The 14274-nt window shown below is 32.5% G+C and overlaps 3 protein-coding genes across 3 annotated transcripts; 1 reads left to right on the top strand and 2 right to left on the bottom strand.

The window, feature by feature from the left end:
• Nucleotides 1–92: 92 nt before the first annotated feature.
• Nucleotides 93–3474, bottom strand: LOC124534381 (THO complex subunit 5 homolog). Its single transcript, XM_047110194.1, has 5 exons — nt 3180–3474; nt 2942–3079; nt 1846–2136; nt 1433–1772; nt 93–1347 (listed from the first exon to the last, which is right to left on the bottom strand). Exons 1-5 carry the CDS (start codon nt 3270–3272, stop codon nt 137–139), a joined length of 2073 nt encoding a protein of 690 aa, XP_046966150.1. The 5' UTR covers nt 3273–3474; the 3' UTR covers nt 93–136.
• A 4147-nt stretch (nt 3475–7621) lies between these two features.
• LOC124534306 lies at nt 7622–11553 on the top strand. Its single transcript, XM_047110071.1, has 5 exons — nt 7622–8023; nt 8654–8804; nt 9276–9418; nt 9496–9681; nt 11077–11553. The coding sequence occupies exons 1-5, from the start codon at nt 7831–7833 to the stop codon at nt 11256–11258; spliced, it is 855 nt and encodes a 284-aa protein (XP_046966027.1). The 5' UTR covers nt 7622–7830; the 3' UTR covers nt 11259–11553.
• Nucleotides 11554–11767: 214 nt separating this feature from the next.
• On the bottom strand, nt 11768–12626 carry LOC124534307. The gene is made up of 2 exons (XM_047110072.1): nt 12375–12626; nt 11768–11977 (listed from the first exon to the last, which is right to left on the bottom strand). Exons 1-2 carry the CDS (start codon nt 12498–12500, stop codon nt 11846–11848), a joined length of 258 nt encoding a protein of 85 aa, XP_046966028.1. The 5' UTR covers nt 12501–12626; the 3' UTR covers nt 11768–11845.
• Between the last annotated feature and the right edge of the window lie 1648 nt (nt 12627–14274).

Here is a 14274-nt window from a genome sequence, read left to right as displayed (position 1 = left end):
ATATATGAATGTTTTGTTTTTATTAATAAAATATTATGTCTAACACCAAAACTATGGGGTTGTTTTAAATCTTAGCAATAAGTAATCATTGATAGAAAGAATAAATCATTTATTCACATAGCAAATACACAAGCTTTTAATACTGTACAAAAATTCCAGTACCTTGTTTTAAATACTTGTATGGCTTCATTCTATTTCTTCCTCTGATAGACTGTAACATAACTTTATCAGGAGGGAATTCTGAGGATCCCATTGTCTCCAAAAGAACATCCAGACATGTTAATAGTTTCATCATTTGCGTGGAAAGAGTGCACTGCTTTTTTTCTGTATTTTGCCAATCTGTATTAATTACTCTTTCTATATCTCTAATGTCATCACTTGTGCCAACATGGTGTGTTCCATTCCAGTGTAAAGTTAATGAAAAGATAGGTGCTTGCTTTGGGTAATCACTACTTACTGCTACCATTGCAACAAGTTTAGCAGATTGCCTTGTGATAATTGCACGGTACAGCATATTATCAGGAGTCACCAATCCTTCAGATATAACAAATGATGTTGAAAGAGCTTGACTATATTCATGCCAAGAAACCGTTTGCCATTGGGTCAAAGACCCAGATAATCTAACAGGACACGATAAGCCCTTTGCAGGTAAAACTTTACCACATTCTAAATCTTGCAATTCTTTCATTAAATCAATCCTAGCTCTGAGTCTTTTCTTTAAAGTAAAAATAAAATTTTCAACACTTGCAACACTAAGACTTTGACAAGGAAGAAAGTTTTTATTGCATTTTTGAGTATCAACAGATACTGCCATAAAGTCTAGTCCACACATTCTCTGAGCCCATATGTATGGTTTACCAACTTCTGGAATAAAATGTGGAAAATTTTCTGATATACCAGCAGCTTTCAATAAGTAAGCAGTTGCTGGATGTGGTGAGTCATTACCCGTGTCACCAACATATAGTTCATTCAAAACACAATCACCGTTTAAAACATCTGCAGCAGACACTCCAGTAATAGGTTTTGGAAAATTCATAGTAAATTTAACCACAACTATTTTAAGATGTATCATGTATGAAAAAATAAGATTCAATGCAGTACCATCACTATTAGTAATAGTCACTTGAACATTTAATGGGTGTTTTTTGAGAACTTCCTTTTTCTTAGCTTCTGCTTTCTCCTCTTTTGATATTTTAGATGACCTGTGATGCCGCTTCTTTTTAGAATCTCTTTGATCTTCATCATTATTTTCTTGATCTGAATCAGAATCATTTGAAACAACTAATTCACTTTCAACATTTGAGAGTTGATCAAGCCTTCTTGCTTCATCTTCATCTCCAGATATACCTAAATAAAAGGCAATAATTATTTTCTTATACTTACACATAACACAGATATAAATATATTACTAAAAAAATTATTTGCTACTTACCAACAGAAATATTTTTGGAGCCAAGAGCATCCGAGTATGCATTAGCATTGGCATAGAGTAGAAACAAAGGTGGTGAAAGCAGTGTTGCAGCTCTAGTTTCATCTCTTTTTTCATCTAGTCTTAATGCTAAACATTCTTGAAGAGGCTTTGTGGCCTTCAATACATCCTTAAGATGAGGGGCCAAAGCATCTAATCTAGAGCGGGCAGCGGCTATGGCTGCAGCCACACGTTCTTTGGAAGCAACTAACTCACTACATGCCCCAGCCAGTTCTCTGCGTTGACGCAGTTCCCATTCAAGCCTTGCTAGTTGCAATTGATGCTCATCAGCTTTTGTAATTTCCTGAAAAACATTTCTTTACTTTAGTAAAAAAAATTAAATAAGATTTTTTATTTTAATAAATTATAATACTTACTGGCCGTGAAATTTCAGTAGGTGCATCTTTATAAAATTCTTCCAAAGATATCAATTCTATTTCTTCATCCTTAGATTTAAATTGCAAACATTTAGTTACTTCTTTATTTAAATGATCAGCCTCATATAGCAAATTTTGTAAAAGTAAATGTGTTGAATCCACTCTTTGTTTTTCTTTATGTAATGCATCACGGCCAGCTCTTGTACGGACTTTTTCCAAGCGATTAAGCTTCTTTAATGCTACCAAATGTAAGGAAGCTTCAATTCTTTTCGCAGTAATTTTTTCCTTTGCCTATAATGTATTGTAAGCATTAAATAAAGATGTTTTTAAATAGGATCTGTAATGTGTACACAAACATAAGATGTAACATGGAGTGGATATATGACATTGACACAGCTCAACTGTTTGATACTAGTAAATATGTAGAGTGGAAAAAGTCACATTCTATGTGCGCCATAATTGCAGAGAAAAGTGTGAAAGGTTCATTCAAAGAGATATTTTGTTAACCACTAAGAGATTTGCATATACTATCCAAAAAATGATATTCTATAAAAGTATGTGTAGTGTAATAGTGTAATTAATTTTTATTTCTAATGATGAATAAGAAAAAACATTAAACAACTACTAACTTCTTACAATTAATTTTAGAACAGAACAAAATATACAAATGACCAATTTTTATAAGTAGGTTACTTTAATGCCTTTTACAACTAGGGGTTATTAAAAAACTATTTGTAATTACTTGAGTTTTACATGTTATTTGAAAGAATAAAATCTGAGTACAGATAAAAGTTTATTTTGTAACAAAGCTGTTAATTCATAGTCCAATCTTTTATTTAGCAAGGTACTGATTTAAATGTGATCTGTTAAGAATGTTATGAGGTTAGTTTAAATATTCGATTTTGTAATAAATTTAGTTTAAAATAAACAACTATACATTTTTTAATCACTCAACTCAACAAAAAAAAAAAATTCTATTAATGATCACTACTGGGTCCCTGGTACGGAAAATTAATGTTAAAGAAAAAACATAGACAAAGACAAGACAAATAAGAAAAATCTACTGCATTCAAATGAATAAATTGTGTATTTTTACCTCATCTGTTCCTTTGGCTTTTAATTCTGCAATATCTGCAAACAGTTGTCTCACATCTTGGCATATTTTTTTAAACAGAGCAGAATCTTTTTCAGCAGAACGTAGTTGTGCTTCGGTTTCTTCGAATTCGATTACTCTCTGTGACAAAATGAATCAAGTTTCATAAAGTTTTACCTTATACTTGAAGAAAGTAATAGTCTAACATAACTTCAAAAATTATAACAAAATATAATTTTACCTTATATATATCTGTTGGTGACTGTTTAGTATTTTCGCTCGATGTTGTGTTTAACTTACGCCGCTTCTTAGTTGATACATCGTCTTTACCCATGGCAACTTGCTATATATTCTTATAGTTAGCTCTTTAAAATAATAAATACAAAAGAAGTTATGAATAGCTTACAGTTAAAACTATTAATCTTCCTAATATTCAGTAACATTCAATATTTAATCGGCGATCAAAATAATAACCACAAAAAGCACAAAATTGGACTAACAGAAAGACAGTGACAGATCACAATCACAGAGAGTAGAACTAGAAACTCAACAGACAATGAAAACTTAATGTCGCCAGTACCGTGTTCGATAAACAATATTACTGTTTATAAACAAATTTTTGTCTTTTTTTTTTGCCTAAAAACTTTTAAATATTGTCCTAACGTGAACAACAAAATAATTAATAAAAGACAAATGTTTATTTAAGTGATTTTTATTGTGAATCAATAGTTTATGATCCACAATGTCTAAATTTAAACCATCACTTTTACCTGTCTTGACTTTCCAACTATTTGATTTTTTTAATAATTTGCTACGCTTTGAAAACTTCTATTTCTATTATTTTTTGTTTATTGACTTCTAATAATATTGTAAGCCATTATAGAATTACAACGTACTAAAAGTATTGATAGAGTATTAGTTGCATATGTACATAAAAAGTTAGCTCCTACTTCTAGAGCTATAGAGGAGGCGTATGGCAATGGGTGGCTATAGTTACTTTCCATCAGGTGAGCTTCCTGCACGATGGCCTCATACTACATTACCACACATACCACATAAAAAGAACAATTTAATTAGGTTATAACATACGTACGTACGTACGTAATCAAATATTTGTTATTATGTAACAACAGTTGGGCTCCACCTTGTGCTGATACTAAGGTTTCAAGCTCATTTGTGTTAATAATTGAGACAGAAAAGCAATCATTGAACAAATAATTAAATGATTATTTTTAAATATTTTTACCGGTACTGCTACTTGTATTTTGAGTGGCAAACGAGCTGATGCTGCAAATGATGGTAAGTACTTACTATGCTCGAGGAACAACAACAAGAATTATTTTTTGTTTTTCTGTTATATTATTTAGTTATTATGTTTATAAACGACGATAGCATAGGTAATTTTTTTTAATTGTATAATATATGTATTTTAATTTCAACTTTAAATAAACATGGTGACATGATACACTGTGATTGTTATGTACCCTTGTAATCGATGTACATATCAGAAGTTGTTTTTCTTTTTTTGGATGTTGTATAAGCCATCAATTAATATGTATATTGTTAGTGTACTTATTAAATAAATAAAAATAAAATAATATAAAACAACCGCAACACAAAGGGGAGGTTCCTTGAAGGAGCGTGTATTGAAATTTTCTTTATTATAGTGTTCGGAACAACAGACCAGTGTTGTAGGGAGATTTTCAAGACCACAAGTTGCGTAAAAAGAATCATATTGGCTCACGCAGGGCCGTAGCCAGGATTTCATTTCGGGGGTGGGTTCGTGCTCCAGAAAAAAAACAACAGGTCTATTTTAAAATTAGCATAAATATATTTCAATGATATGTAGTTTATACAAATTTATTTAAAAGACCACCTACGATATTTTATATTGTAGGGGGCAAACGAGCAGGAGGTTCACCTGATGGAAATTGATTACGGTGGTAATCACTTTCCATCACCTGCAAGCCCCGCAGATGCCCATGGACATCTGCGGGGCTTGCAGGTGCAGGTGCCGGCCTTTAAGGAAGGAGTACGCTCCTTTTTTTTAAGGTTCTGAAGTCGTATCGGTATTCGGTTCAGTTAACCGTCGGCGAAAGCTGGTTCAAGAGAGTTGTTGTGCGAGGTAGAAATTGTCTTAAAAATCGCGCTATTGTGGATTTTTAAACATCAAGGTGGTGCGGGTGAAGCTATGAATTTTGACGAGATGTCCGAAGGTGAAATTATAGGATAATTCCTCGGAACCATTCCCGTGGAAAATTCGGTTAAAGATGCAGAGTGATCCAACATCTCTACGCAAATCCAAAGGATCAAGCAGGTCCGAAAAAGCTTGATCGTCGATAATTCGAGCCAATCTGCGTTGGATACGGTCAAATGGAAGGAGCTGGTAATGGGGAGCATCCGCCCAGAGGTGAGAGCAGTATTCCAAGTTGAAATTGCGCCTTGTATAGTCATAGACCGTCATGGGCCGACGTGAAATCTGACTTGCCTTGCTGAGCACACTTACATTTTTTAAGCCAACTTGGTTTTGCCTTCCACTTGACCGCGGAACTGAACGACGCTTGAAATATCTACGTCAAATATTCTGATACTCGCTGTGGCGGCTATAGGAATCTTCTGAAATCGTGGAGATATGACAAATGGTAATTTTTTTAGTGGTTAACGTGCAAACTTACATCTTTTTGGTGGTTGAAGAGTAAGTTTAGGCGGGGGTATTTACTAAGTGAGCCGGTGAAGGCATGGAACTGGTCTACTTCCCCGTCATCAGATATGTTAATAGAGTAGCAATAAAGCAATCATATATGGACTAAGTTTAGCCGGCCCCAGTCCGAGAATTTGTTAAATTAAGACTAGATTTCAGACACAAGTTTGTTTCGGTTTTCTCAAGCTAGTGGCCGATGTATGAGGTGTCTACGGTACTGTCGTCTGCGTAGCAGTGAATGTTACAGATTTGCAGCAAGTCATTGAAATGCAGAAGAATCAGCGTGGGTGATAGACCGCAACCTTGTGGAACACTAGCATTGACGAATTTTAAATCAGAGCATGCACCATATATGTGTAACGACCTTATTGCTCCGATCTGCCAAAAAGCTGGTGATCCAGTAGCATAATTTCCTGGGAAACCCGTAGAAATTATGCACTAATACCTTCCCCCTGCTTTCAACTGCATCCTCCCATCTATGAGTACCTATAAGGTAGACCTTGTGCAGTGGTATGGCGGCCATTGGGAACAGTCGGAAAAGTGATTTTCGTGAATTGAACGATGATTAGCTATGCAAAAAATAGCCTGGTACAAATGGTTGAATTGTTTTATTAAAATTAATGTATTCGCGTCGGTATGGCGGGCTGTAAGCCACACCCGAGAAGTATGGCATTACGCTACCTCCTACTTATTTTTTTTCGACTATCTGAAAATACAAGCATTTTTGTGGAACAAATCGTTCGACACTCGTTATTTTTCCGACGCGTTCGATTAACGCCCACGCGAGTGGGACGCTGGTGCGAGCGCTATGACCATCATTTGCCTTTACGTGATTAGACCCCTGAAGAACCGCCATACTGGTACAAATGACCAAATATTTTGTGTCCTCATCTCCCGGTCTATTACTTAATTTAAAATTTCAAAACATAAGCAGTTCAATTGCTAAGTTATAAGTAAGACATTTTGTAATATAGCCTAAATAAAGTATTAATAAGCGAATTCGAGAAACTCTCTGGATTCTATGCTTTTGCGACTTTTCTTGACTCAGCGTAAAAAATTCGACGTAGCGGTATACTTTACTTTAGCAGAGAAGGGTGCAATAGCGGAAATGTGACGATAACAAAGTCCAAGTCAAATATTTCCTTGGAGTGTGTTTTCTTCCGTTTTTACAGAGTGCCTCTCTGTAGAAAACTAAAACAAAATTATCGAAATGGTTGTTATTATTGGGACATCGATATTTTAATATACAATAGATACACAAGATTTTATAAATAGGACCTCCATGTCGGTACGAACCGGGCTTTGTAGAACAAAAGCTAGTGTCCTAGTGTGAACCGTCTCGGTTTGTGCTGCATCCCAATTTGTTTTAAGTCAGTTGTTGTAAATCAGTTTGTCTTTTTATACTGACTCCCAAAATAGTATAGTACCTGAGACAGTTCAGTTCTGTTGCTATGCAGAATGTCCTGGAATGTCGGCCTTATAACAATGGAAGTTTATTATAGTAAACACGCAAACTTGTGTCTTCGAGGTTAAATTAGGCGAATGATATCTACACATAGTCTAGCTTTTATTGAATATAATTATACCACTACACAATATATAAATTGTTTAAAGCTATCGCGATATAACATATTAATTAAGTGAGAGTTAATGTTTGCTTTGGCCAGAACCACAATAAGACATTATTTTAAAAACCCTCACAAATGTGGGTATACCGTAATTGTGTTTAATACAGACATTTTATAAATATATTAACCACACACACCACAAGCGATTCGGTAATCATTTGAGAAAAGGTCCATAACCTGTACTCGAATTATTAAAATAGATATAGTTGTAGAAGTTATGTAGTCATCTTATATTAATAACAAATGTTAGTTAAAAATTCAATAAACAAAAGTTAATAATTGATAAAATAAATAGATATTGGTAGCAAGTTGATCTAAATACGGTACCTAGGTAATGATATTGTAGCATTGTTTATTAGATAGCACGAACCGTATGCGTGTGTTCCGGCGTCACACTCGTTCTGTGGTCGGCTTACTGGAAACCGGACTGATCGAGAACATATTATCGTGCAATGTTTATCACGCCTTGGTATTGAAAGTAAACAAATTTCTTTGCATCGTCGATTTACTTGTAATATTATTCACTGTATCGCCAACAATAACGTACCTTCATACCATATAAAATGTCTGAAGAAAAATTAGAATTACGAGTTATAACTTACATGTGTCCTACACATCCCGTGGAGTTGTATGAACTAATTATAAAACTGCTGGAGGAAGCCTTGGATTGTTATGCGATATTACAATATGAAAGTCGTAGCCCTGGCCCGATTTCCGGACGTCCAAACCCTTTTACAAGAGATAAAATTGATCTAGGTATGTATACAATATTTGTTATTGATAACTTTATGATTTCTTTTTGCAAATTTTGATATATAGGTATGCCATAATGCGTAGTACCTATTCAATACTATTCCCAATCACATATTTGACTTAAAATTCAAATATAATTGAAATTTTTTTAAGGGAAGTTGACTATATTAAATCAACAAACAAGTTACAAATTATAAAGTTAGATTATTTACCAGTGATTTTCCTAATTAGAAAAAATAGATACGATTCTTATCTATAAAATACTACATATTCATTTCTCAAGTCAATCAATCAAAAGATAAAATAATTAAAATCGTCATCAGTGACTTGAAATACGGTGTCTATCTATAAATTACAATAAGTAAGAAAAATGTGATGAAACAGTCTTAATGACAATGATAATAACGGTTTTATGATAACAATATTTTATTAGTTAAAAAATATTGCATTCTTTATTAATATGTCAAAGCAATTCTGAGAAAAGAACAGAAATTATTAGATATTTAACTATATAACGTTATAAATAAGGCCCTTATATTTAAATTGTTTTGTCATATAACGGTAATGTCATAAAGGAAAATATTTTTTGAAATGTACAACTTTAATAATACGACACTTTCTCCAAATGTGAAGCGTTTATGACTGCAGCATCATACATGAACCTCAAGGAAAGTAACAATGAATTTGTCGAGCTGTTACCCGTCACACCGGTGTTCGCCCACCAGATGAATGTAGAGAATAAGCCGGGCTACTTTTCGGACGTTATCATTCACTCTGATAAAAAGTAAGCATTCTACTACTTTTAGAAAACAGGTTATTACTCTTTACTCTTAGCTATAATAATTAGAAGGTGTTATATCGCGGTAGTCGAGTGGTGTCAATGTGAGTTCAACGGTCGGGTGTTTAATTCCCGCTCAAAACAAATATTTATACTTATATGTATATGCCAACAGAATATGTCTGGAAACCGAGTGTTTTTTTTAATAAAATTAATAATGTATATATTTTTTGGCAGTATTCGTAAATAATATATAATATAATATTATATATATATATATAATAATATACCAAATACAAACTTTGTTTAAATTACCTAAATAAATACGTAGATAATTTATTTGTTATCAAGCAAGTCGAGTATTCAGATAACAGTGCTTCTAACTTCTATTATTACTCAATCGAATTCCGTACAGTGTAGTAATATTAAATTAACGAGCTTTAAATGTTTGCGACAACATTGATTTTATAATTTCAGAGCTCACAACGTAAACACTTTGTTGGATCTCAGAGGATGCACTTTTGCATGCAATGACGAACAATCTCTTAGTGGAAGCAAAATTGTTCTTAAAACGCTTAGAGAAAAGGGCGAAAATGCTTCATTCTTTGGATCAATTCTAAGTATAAAAAAATGGTATGTGAAATTCTTATTTTATATATACGTTTGTTTTATTCAATCCATTCTTTATGACTTATAGAATCTGGATCACATTTGGCATCGGCGCAAATGGTGTTATCTAAACAAGCTGACTGGGCAACAGTTGATTCAACAACACTTCTTTATTCAAAAAAGTTAATGCAGGACGGTGGAAAAGACATTATTACATTAGAAACGCTGGGCCGATTGCCACCCTACCCTATCGTGGTCAATTCAAGACTTCCAGGTACGTTATTGACAATATATTTTTCAAAATAAGGTACCTTTTTTATACTAGTTAAATTAACATTATTTTGACCTCATATAAAATCAGTAATGATGACCATGTCTACTGCAAATTAGCATAAGTAATTACGAGGTTTTCAAGAGGAAAGCCACATATGTATATTCTGCCACCAAATAATTGTTACTAACGAAAACTATTTAAAAAAAACTGTTAAACTATCCGCATTTTTCTAGTAAAAGGTTAAAATACTTTTAATTTGCGTTCTTGAGCTAGATTCTTGAGCGATCTACTTGCCGTGGACATAAAATATAGAATTTTATCTAATTAGTATATATACTATAAATATCCAATATTGGGCATTGACTTATTAATATATCCGTAATTTTGTCACTATGTTGTTTCTTAATGATTACTTGACTATAAAAGCGTGTGTAAGGAAAATTAGGCTAATCCCTTAATTAATTGAAATAAATCCCTACGGTTTCTAACTGTATCAAGGCCACTAGCCTTGATAAATTGTTATACCAAAAATAAAAAAAATATATTGAAAGATTTAATCGCAACTAATGCCTTATAAAACACAGATGTTTTCAGATAAAATACTAGATGTAACCTATACTATATAAAATAATCTAGACGGGCCAATGGCTACAGCACGTGAATCTTAACCGATTACGGCTTTGATCCTCGACAACAAGAACAGCCGCTGAATTTTATTTTCTTGACTTATATTATAAATCCACCTTGTGCTCAGCAGTTAAGGAAAACATCGTGATGAAATCAGCAACGTCGAATTAAAATTTTCCACATGTATAAGCACCACATTCATAAGTATAGGTATTGAAGCACCATGGTGAAGTAAGCTCCAAAACCTTATTCTCAACAAGGAGAAATTCTTAAACCAGTAATGGGATTTTTATAGTCATTACTAGTAGAGTTCCAATATTTATTTTAACAAATCAAATAATGTCTCTTATTTTATTTCTTTAAAAATAATATAAAATAAATGGTGATTTAAATTCTTTACAGAAATGCTCAAAATGTGAAAAATTATGTTCTCATCAATTAATTGTTCTATAAAAGGCGCGACATTAAACATCTAATATAATAAAAAATTAGTATAATTAAGATTATTTAGTTACTTTGTCTTAATAGATGTAAAGAAAATATGTTTTAAAAATGTCTATCCTAAAACTAATGTAATAATACTTATACATTTGTGCTTAAGGTGCTTTATGTTGGCTGTATATTTATCTCTACCTATTTTTAGCTAGCTAGCTAACTATAAGTATATATTTCAAATATTTGAAAAATTTTGTAAAATATTCCTGATTCCATTGGCATAATCATCATCTAACAAATAATTCAAATATATAAGATAAAATATCTTTCCAGATACTATCAAGAATGGAATAACTAAGGCTCTTCTTGGTTTGCCACAGTTACCAGAATGGAAAAGGCAGTTTGCTAAGTTTGGTCTTATAAAGTTCCATAGTAATAATAATGGTGCTTATGATGGGCCGGCTGCACAGATGTGGTCCATCCAGACCGAAAAACTCAATATTAGATATTATTAGACTCTTTTTAGTCATAAGTTTAGTTTATGTTTTATATATCCTGTATGTTGATTATACACCTAAAAAATAAAAATATTTTTATACTATTTACAACAAAAAAACCTCAAATAATTTTGAAATCTCTATAATAATAGTTTTGGAATCTGAAAATGTTTTAATTGCCTGATTTACAATTTTGGAGAATGAACCTAATTGATAGTGTCTCTTCCTTCTGTCCACACTGAATGGTGATTTTGTTTGGAACTCGAATAGCCAGAGTTGTTGGTTTTTTTATACTCTGTTGACTGCTGTTTTCCTGTAAAATTATATTTTTAAGAAATTGAAAATAAAAATAATAAAAATGATCTTTCAATAATCTAATGTGATTTGAAGTCACGTGTCTTAGCTGTAAATTTTCAGATCATTTAATTTTGGGATAAAAATCTGGATCACATACATTTTTCTTTGCATCTACATTTATTTTTAAAATCAAGAGGATACATTAAATGCAAAAAAATAAAACAAATTGATTAAACACATTTTTAAATATCTTGCAACAATTATATTATCGACTAGTTAAATTCTATCTACAAACAATAAGGTGGTAACTAAACAACTCCTCCGCCGTTGATGTGATCGATCTCTTCTTGCGATAATGGTCGTCTTCTGTAGCGTAGTGGTAAATCAATGTCAGAAATAGGAGCACTGCTCATTGCTGCTGCAGGTTGAGATTGAACTGACTGAAATATAATTTCATAAAATCACTTATGAAAACTTGCTTATAGTATTTAAAAATAGTAATAATTGAATATTACATACATTTTTTTTAAACTATTCACAGATAACAAACTTTGTATATATTGTATCTTACACAAAATAACTACATATGACATTTTCAATTGATGAATTTTATGTAGTTATTACATAAACTGTTTAGCTTATTTACGATTTGGTAAGATAACAATTTCGAGTATTCCATCACTCTACGTAATGCCGTGGTGTTTGCGTAAGAGAAAAATGACTACTTATAAAATGTCAAACTCAAGACCCATAGAATTTAATATGATTGGTGTTATTACTTTTATAATTGAAGAACTTATGACAATAGTAAAAGGTGGTTTAATGCAATATAATTACCGATTGAGCTGAAGCTGCCGCAGGACCTGCAGCAGCAGGAGGCGGCGAAGGGGCATTGGATGAACCTAGTCCTTTCCGAAATTTAATTACTGGGACTCTGGATAGTACAGCAGTTATTCGCACCATTATTAATTAGGGTCAAATCAAATTTAATCACACAGGAAAAAAAATGTATTTTGACTTGTCAAAAAAAAAATTGTTAAGCTGTCATTGACCGCAAATTTAGAGATATACGAAATGCCAACTGTCACTTTTTGACAAATTGGTAATACAGAAGCGTAAAAGCCATTAAACCAAGATTTGAATTGAATACAGAAGCCATGGGCGATATCCTTTTTTTTGTTACCACGGTTGTATAACGGATATTCGAATTAAACATCGGTGTTGACTTCTGATTTAAAATTTTATAATTTATTTTTAATAACCAAACCTACAAGAGGAAATTTATAATTATACATAGGGTAAGGTACTCAATTATTGGCATTTCAAGCATCACTTTCCACTTAAATCGTGAAAAATATCTTTATGGAGGGTTACCAATAACATAAATATATCAAAATTACAGAGTAAGAGTTATTTTTCGTTTTAAATAAATAAGATATCACCTATTTCACCTCCTTTTTTCCAATTTTTGATCAATTCAAAGTTTTCCCAATTACTGGCATATTTAGGCCAATTATCAGCATTAGCGTAGTCCCATTTATTGGCATCTCTGATTAATCAGTAAAAAAATGCACATCGAGGACCAGGATTAATTAAAAAAAGACTTGCTTATATGATAATCACTTTTATTTATGTAGCTAGGTAGGTACTCAGAGCAAGAAATAAAAATAATACTATCAGTGCACCCGCTTAACAATCATTTGGTTCATATATTTTATTTTATTTTATTTTTTTAAGGAATAGGTTGGCGGACGAGCATATGGGCCACCTGATGGTAAGTTCCCACCATCACCCACAGACAATGAAGCTGAAAAAAATATTAACTATTCCTTACATCGTCAATGTGCCACCAACCTTGGGAACTTAGATGTTATGTCCCTTGCGCCTGCAACCTCCTCAAACCGGAACACAACAATACTGCGTACTTATTATTTGGCGGTAGAATAACTGATGGGTGGTACCTACCCAGGCAGGCTTGCACAAAGCCCTACCACTAAGTAAATAATATGTTATAATACATAATATTATCAAATCAAAATATAGGTCAACATTCAGTAAACATTTAGAAGAAAAAAAATTATCACTTATCACTATATAACTTAAACGTAAGAACTATCAAATTCAGTCAAATATTTCTCTATTTCAGATTCGGTATATAATATCTTGTTTTGTTGTCTATCCCTATTTTCAGGTATTAAATTCGTATAGTCACGTCCATTTTCCTTATCCTCTTGATTTTCAACTATACTACAATCTATATTTGCAGGTGGTATCAATGAGATATCTATGGTGTCCAACTCTCCAGGTGACGGAAGTTTCTTCACACGTGCATTGACTTTTTCGTCTTTCTTTATAATTTTCAACTTCGCTGTTTTTGGTTTTGTTTGTTTAGTTTTTGCTTCTAATTTTCTTTTTTCTCTTTCTTCTCTTCTCCTTTTTACGCCTTCTACTTATTCCTATTTTACGCGGATTTTTTCGCTTTCTATAGACCTCCATGTATCAGATGTCAATACGAAAGGAGCTTTCTTTATGTTCCTTACGCCTTCCCATTGATGTGATTTTGGCATTACGAGGACATCGGTTAATTTTTCAGGTGTAAGGTTTAATATTGCAGTAGACGGTTTCGGAATGCTTACAGGTATTGGATCAATGTAATTTTGTTAAACTATTTTGTTAATTATATTTTGTTTCTATTTTGTTAAACTCGGAATTTTGTTGTTCTGTGATTGTTTTCGTG

The sequence above is a fragment of the Vanessa cardui genome, chromosome 12 (genome assembly GCF_905220365.1).
Source record: "Vanessa cardui chromosome 12, ilVanCard2.1, whole genome shotgun sequence".
NCBI lineage: Eukaryota > Metazoa > Arthropoda > Insecta > Lepidoptera > Nymphalidae > Vanessa > Vanessa cardui.
The sequence above is the reverse complement of the archived record's forward strand: the minus strand, read 5'-3'. Positions and strand labels throughout refer to the sequence as shown.

Excerpts from the sequence above, each read along its gene's own strand:
- LOC124534381 (XM_047110194.1), bottom strand. The coding sequence starts at position 3,272 with ATGGGTAAAGACGATGTATCAACTAAGAAGCGGCGTAAGTTAAACACA. Across the intron at positions 3,080-3,179 it reads CACCAACAGATATATATAAG|AGAGTAATCGAATTCGAAGA; the intron begins GTAAAATTATAT and ends ATTTTGTCACAG. Across the intron at positions 1,773-1,845 it reads CTACTGAAATTTCACGGCCA|GAAATTACAAAAGCTGATGA; the intron begins GTAAGTATTATA and ends AATGTTTTTCAG.
- LOC124534306 (XM_047110071.1), top strand. The coding sequence starts at position 7,831 with ATGTCTGAAGAAAAATTAGAATTACGAGTTATAACTTACATGTGTCCT. Across the intron at positions 9,419-9,495 it reads ATTCTTTGGATCAATTCTAA|AATCTGGATCACATTTGGCA; the intron begins GTATAAAAAAAT and ends TATGACTTATAG. Across the intron at positions 9,682-11,076 it reads GGTCAATTCAAGACTTCCAG|ATACTATCAAGAATGGAATA; the intron begins GTACGTTATTGA and ends ATATCTTTCCAG.
- LOC124534307 (XM_047110072.1), bottom strand. The coding sequence starts at position 12,500 with ATGGTGCGAATAACTGCTGTACTATCCAGAGTCCCAGTAATTAAATTT. Across the intron at positions 11,978-12,374 it reads CGGCAGCTTCAGCTCAATCG|TCAGTTCAATCTCAACCTGC; the intron begins GTAATTATATTG and ends ATTATATTTCAG.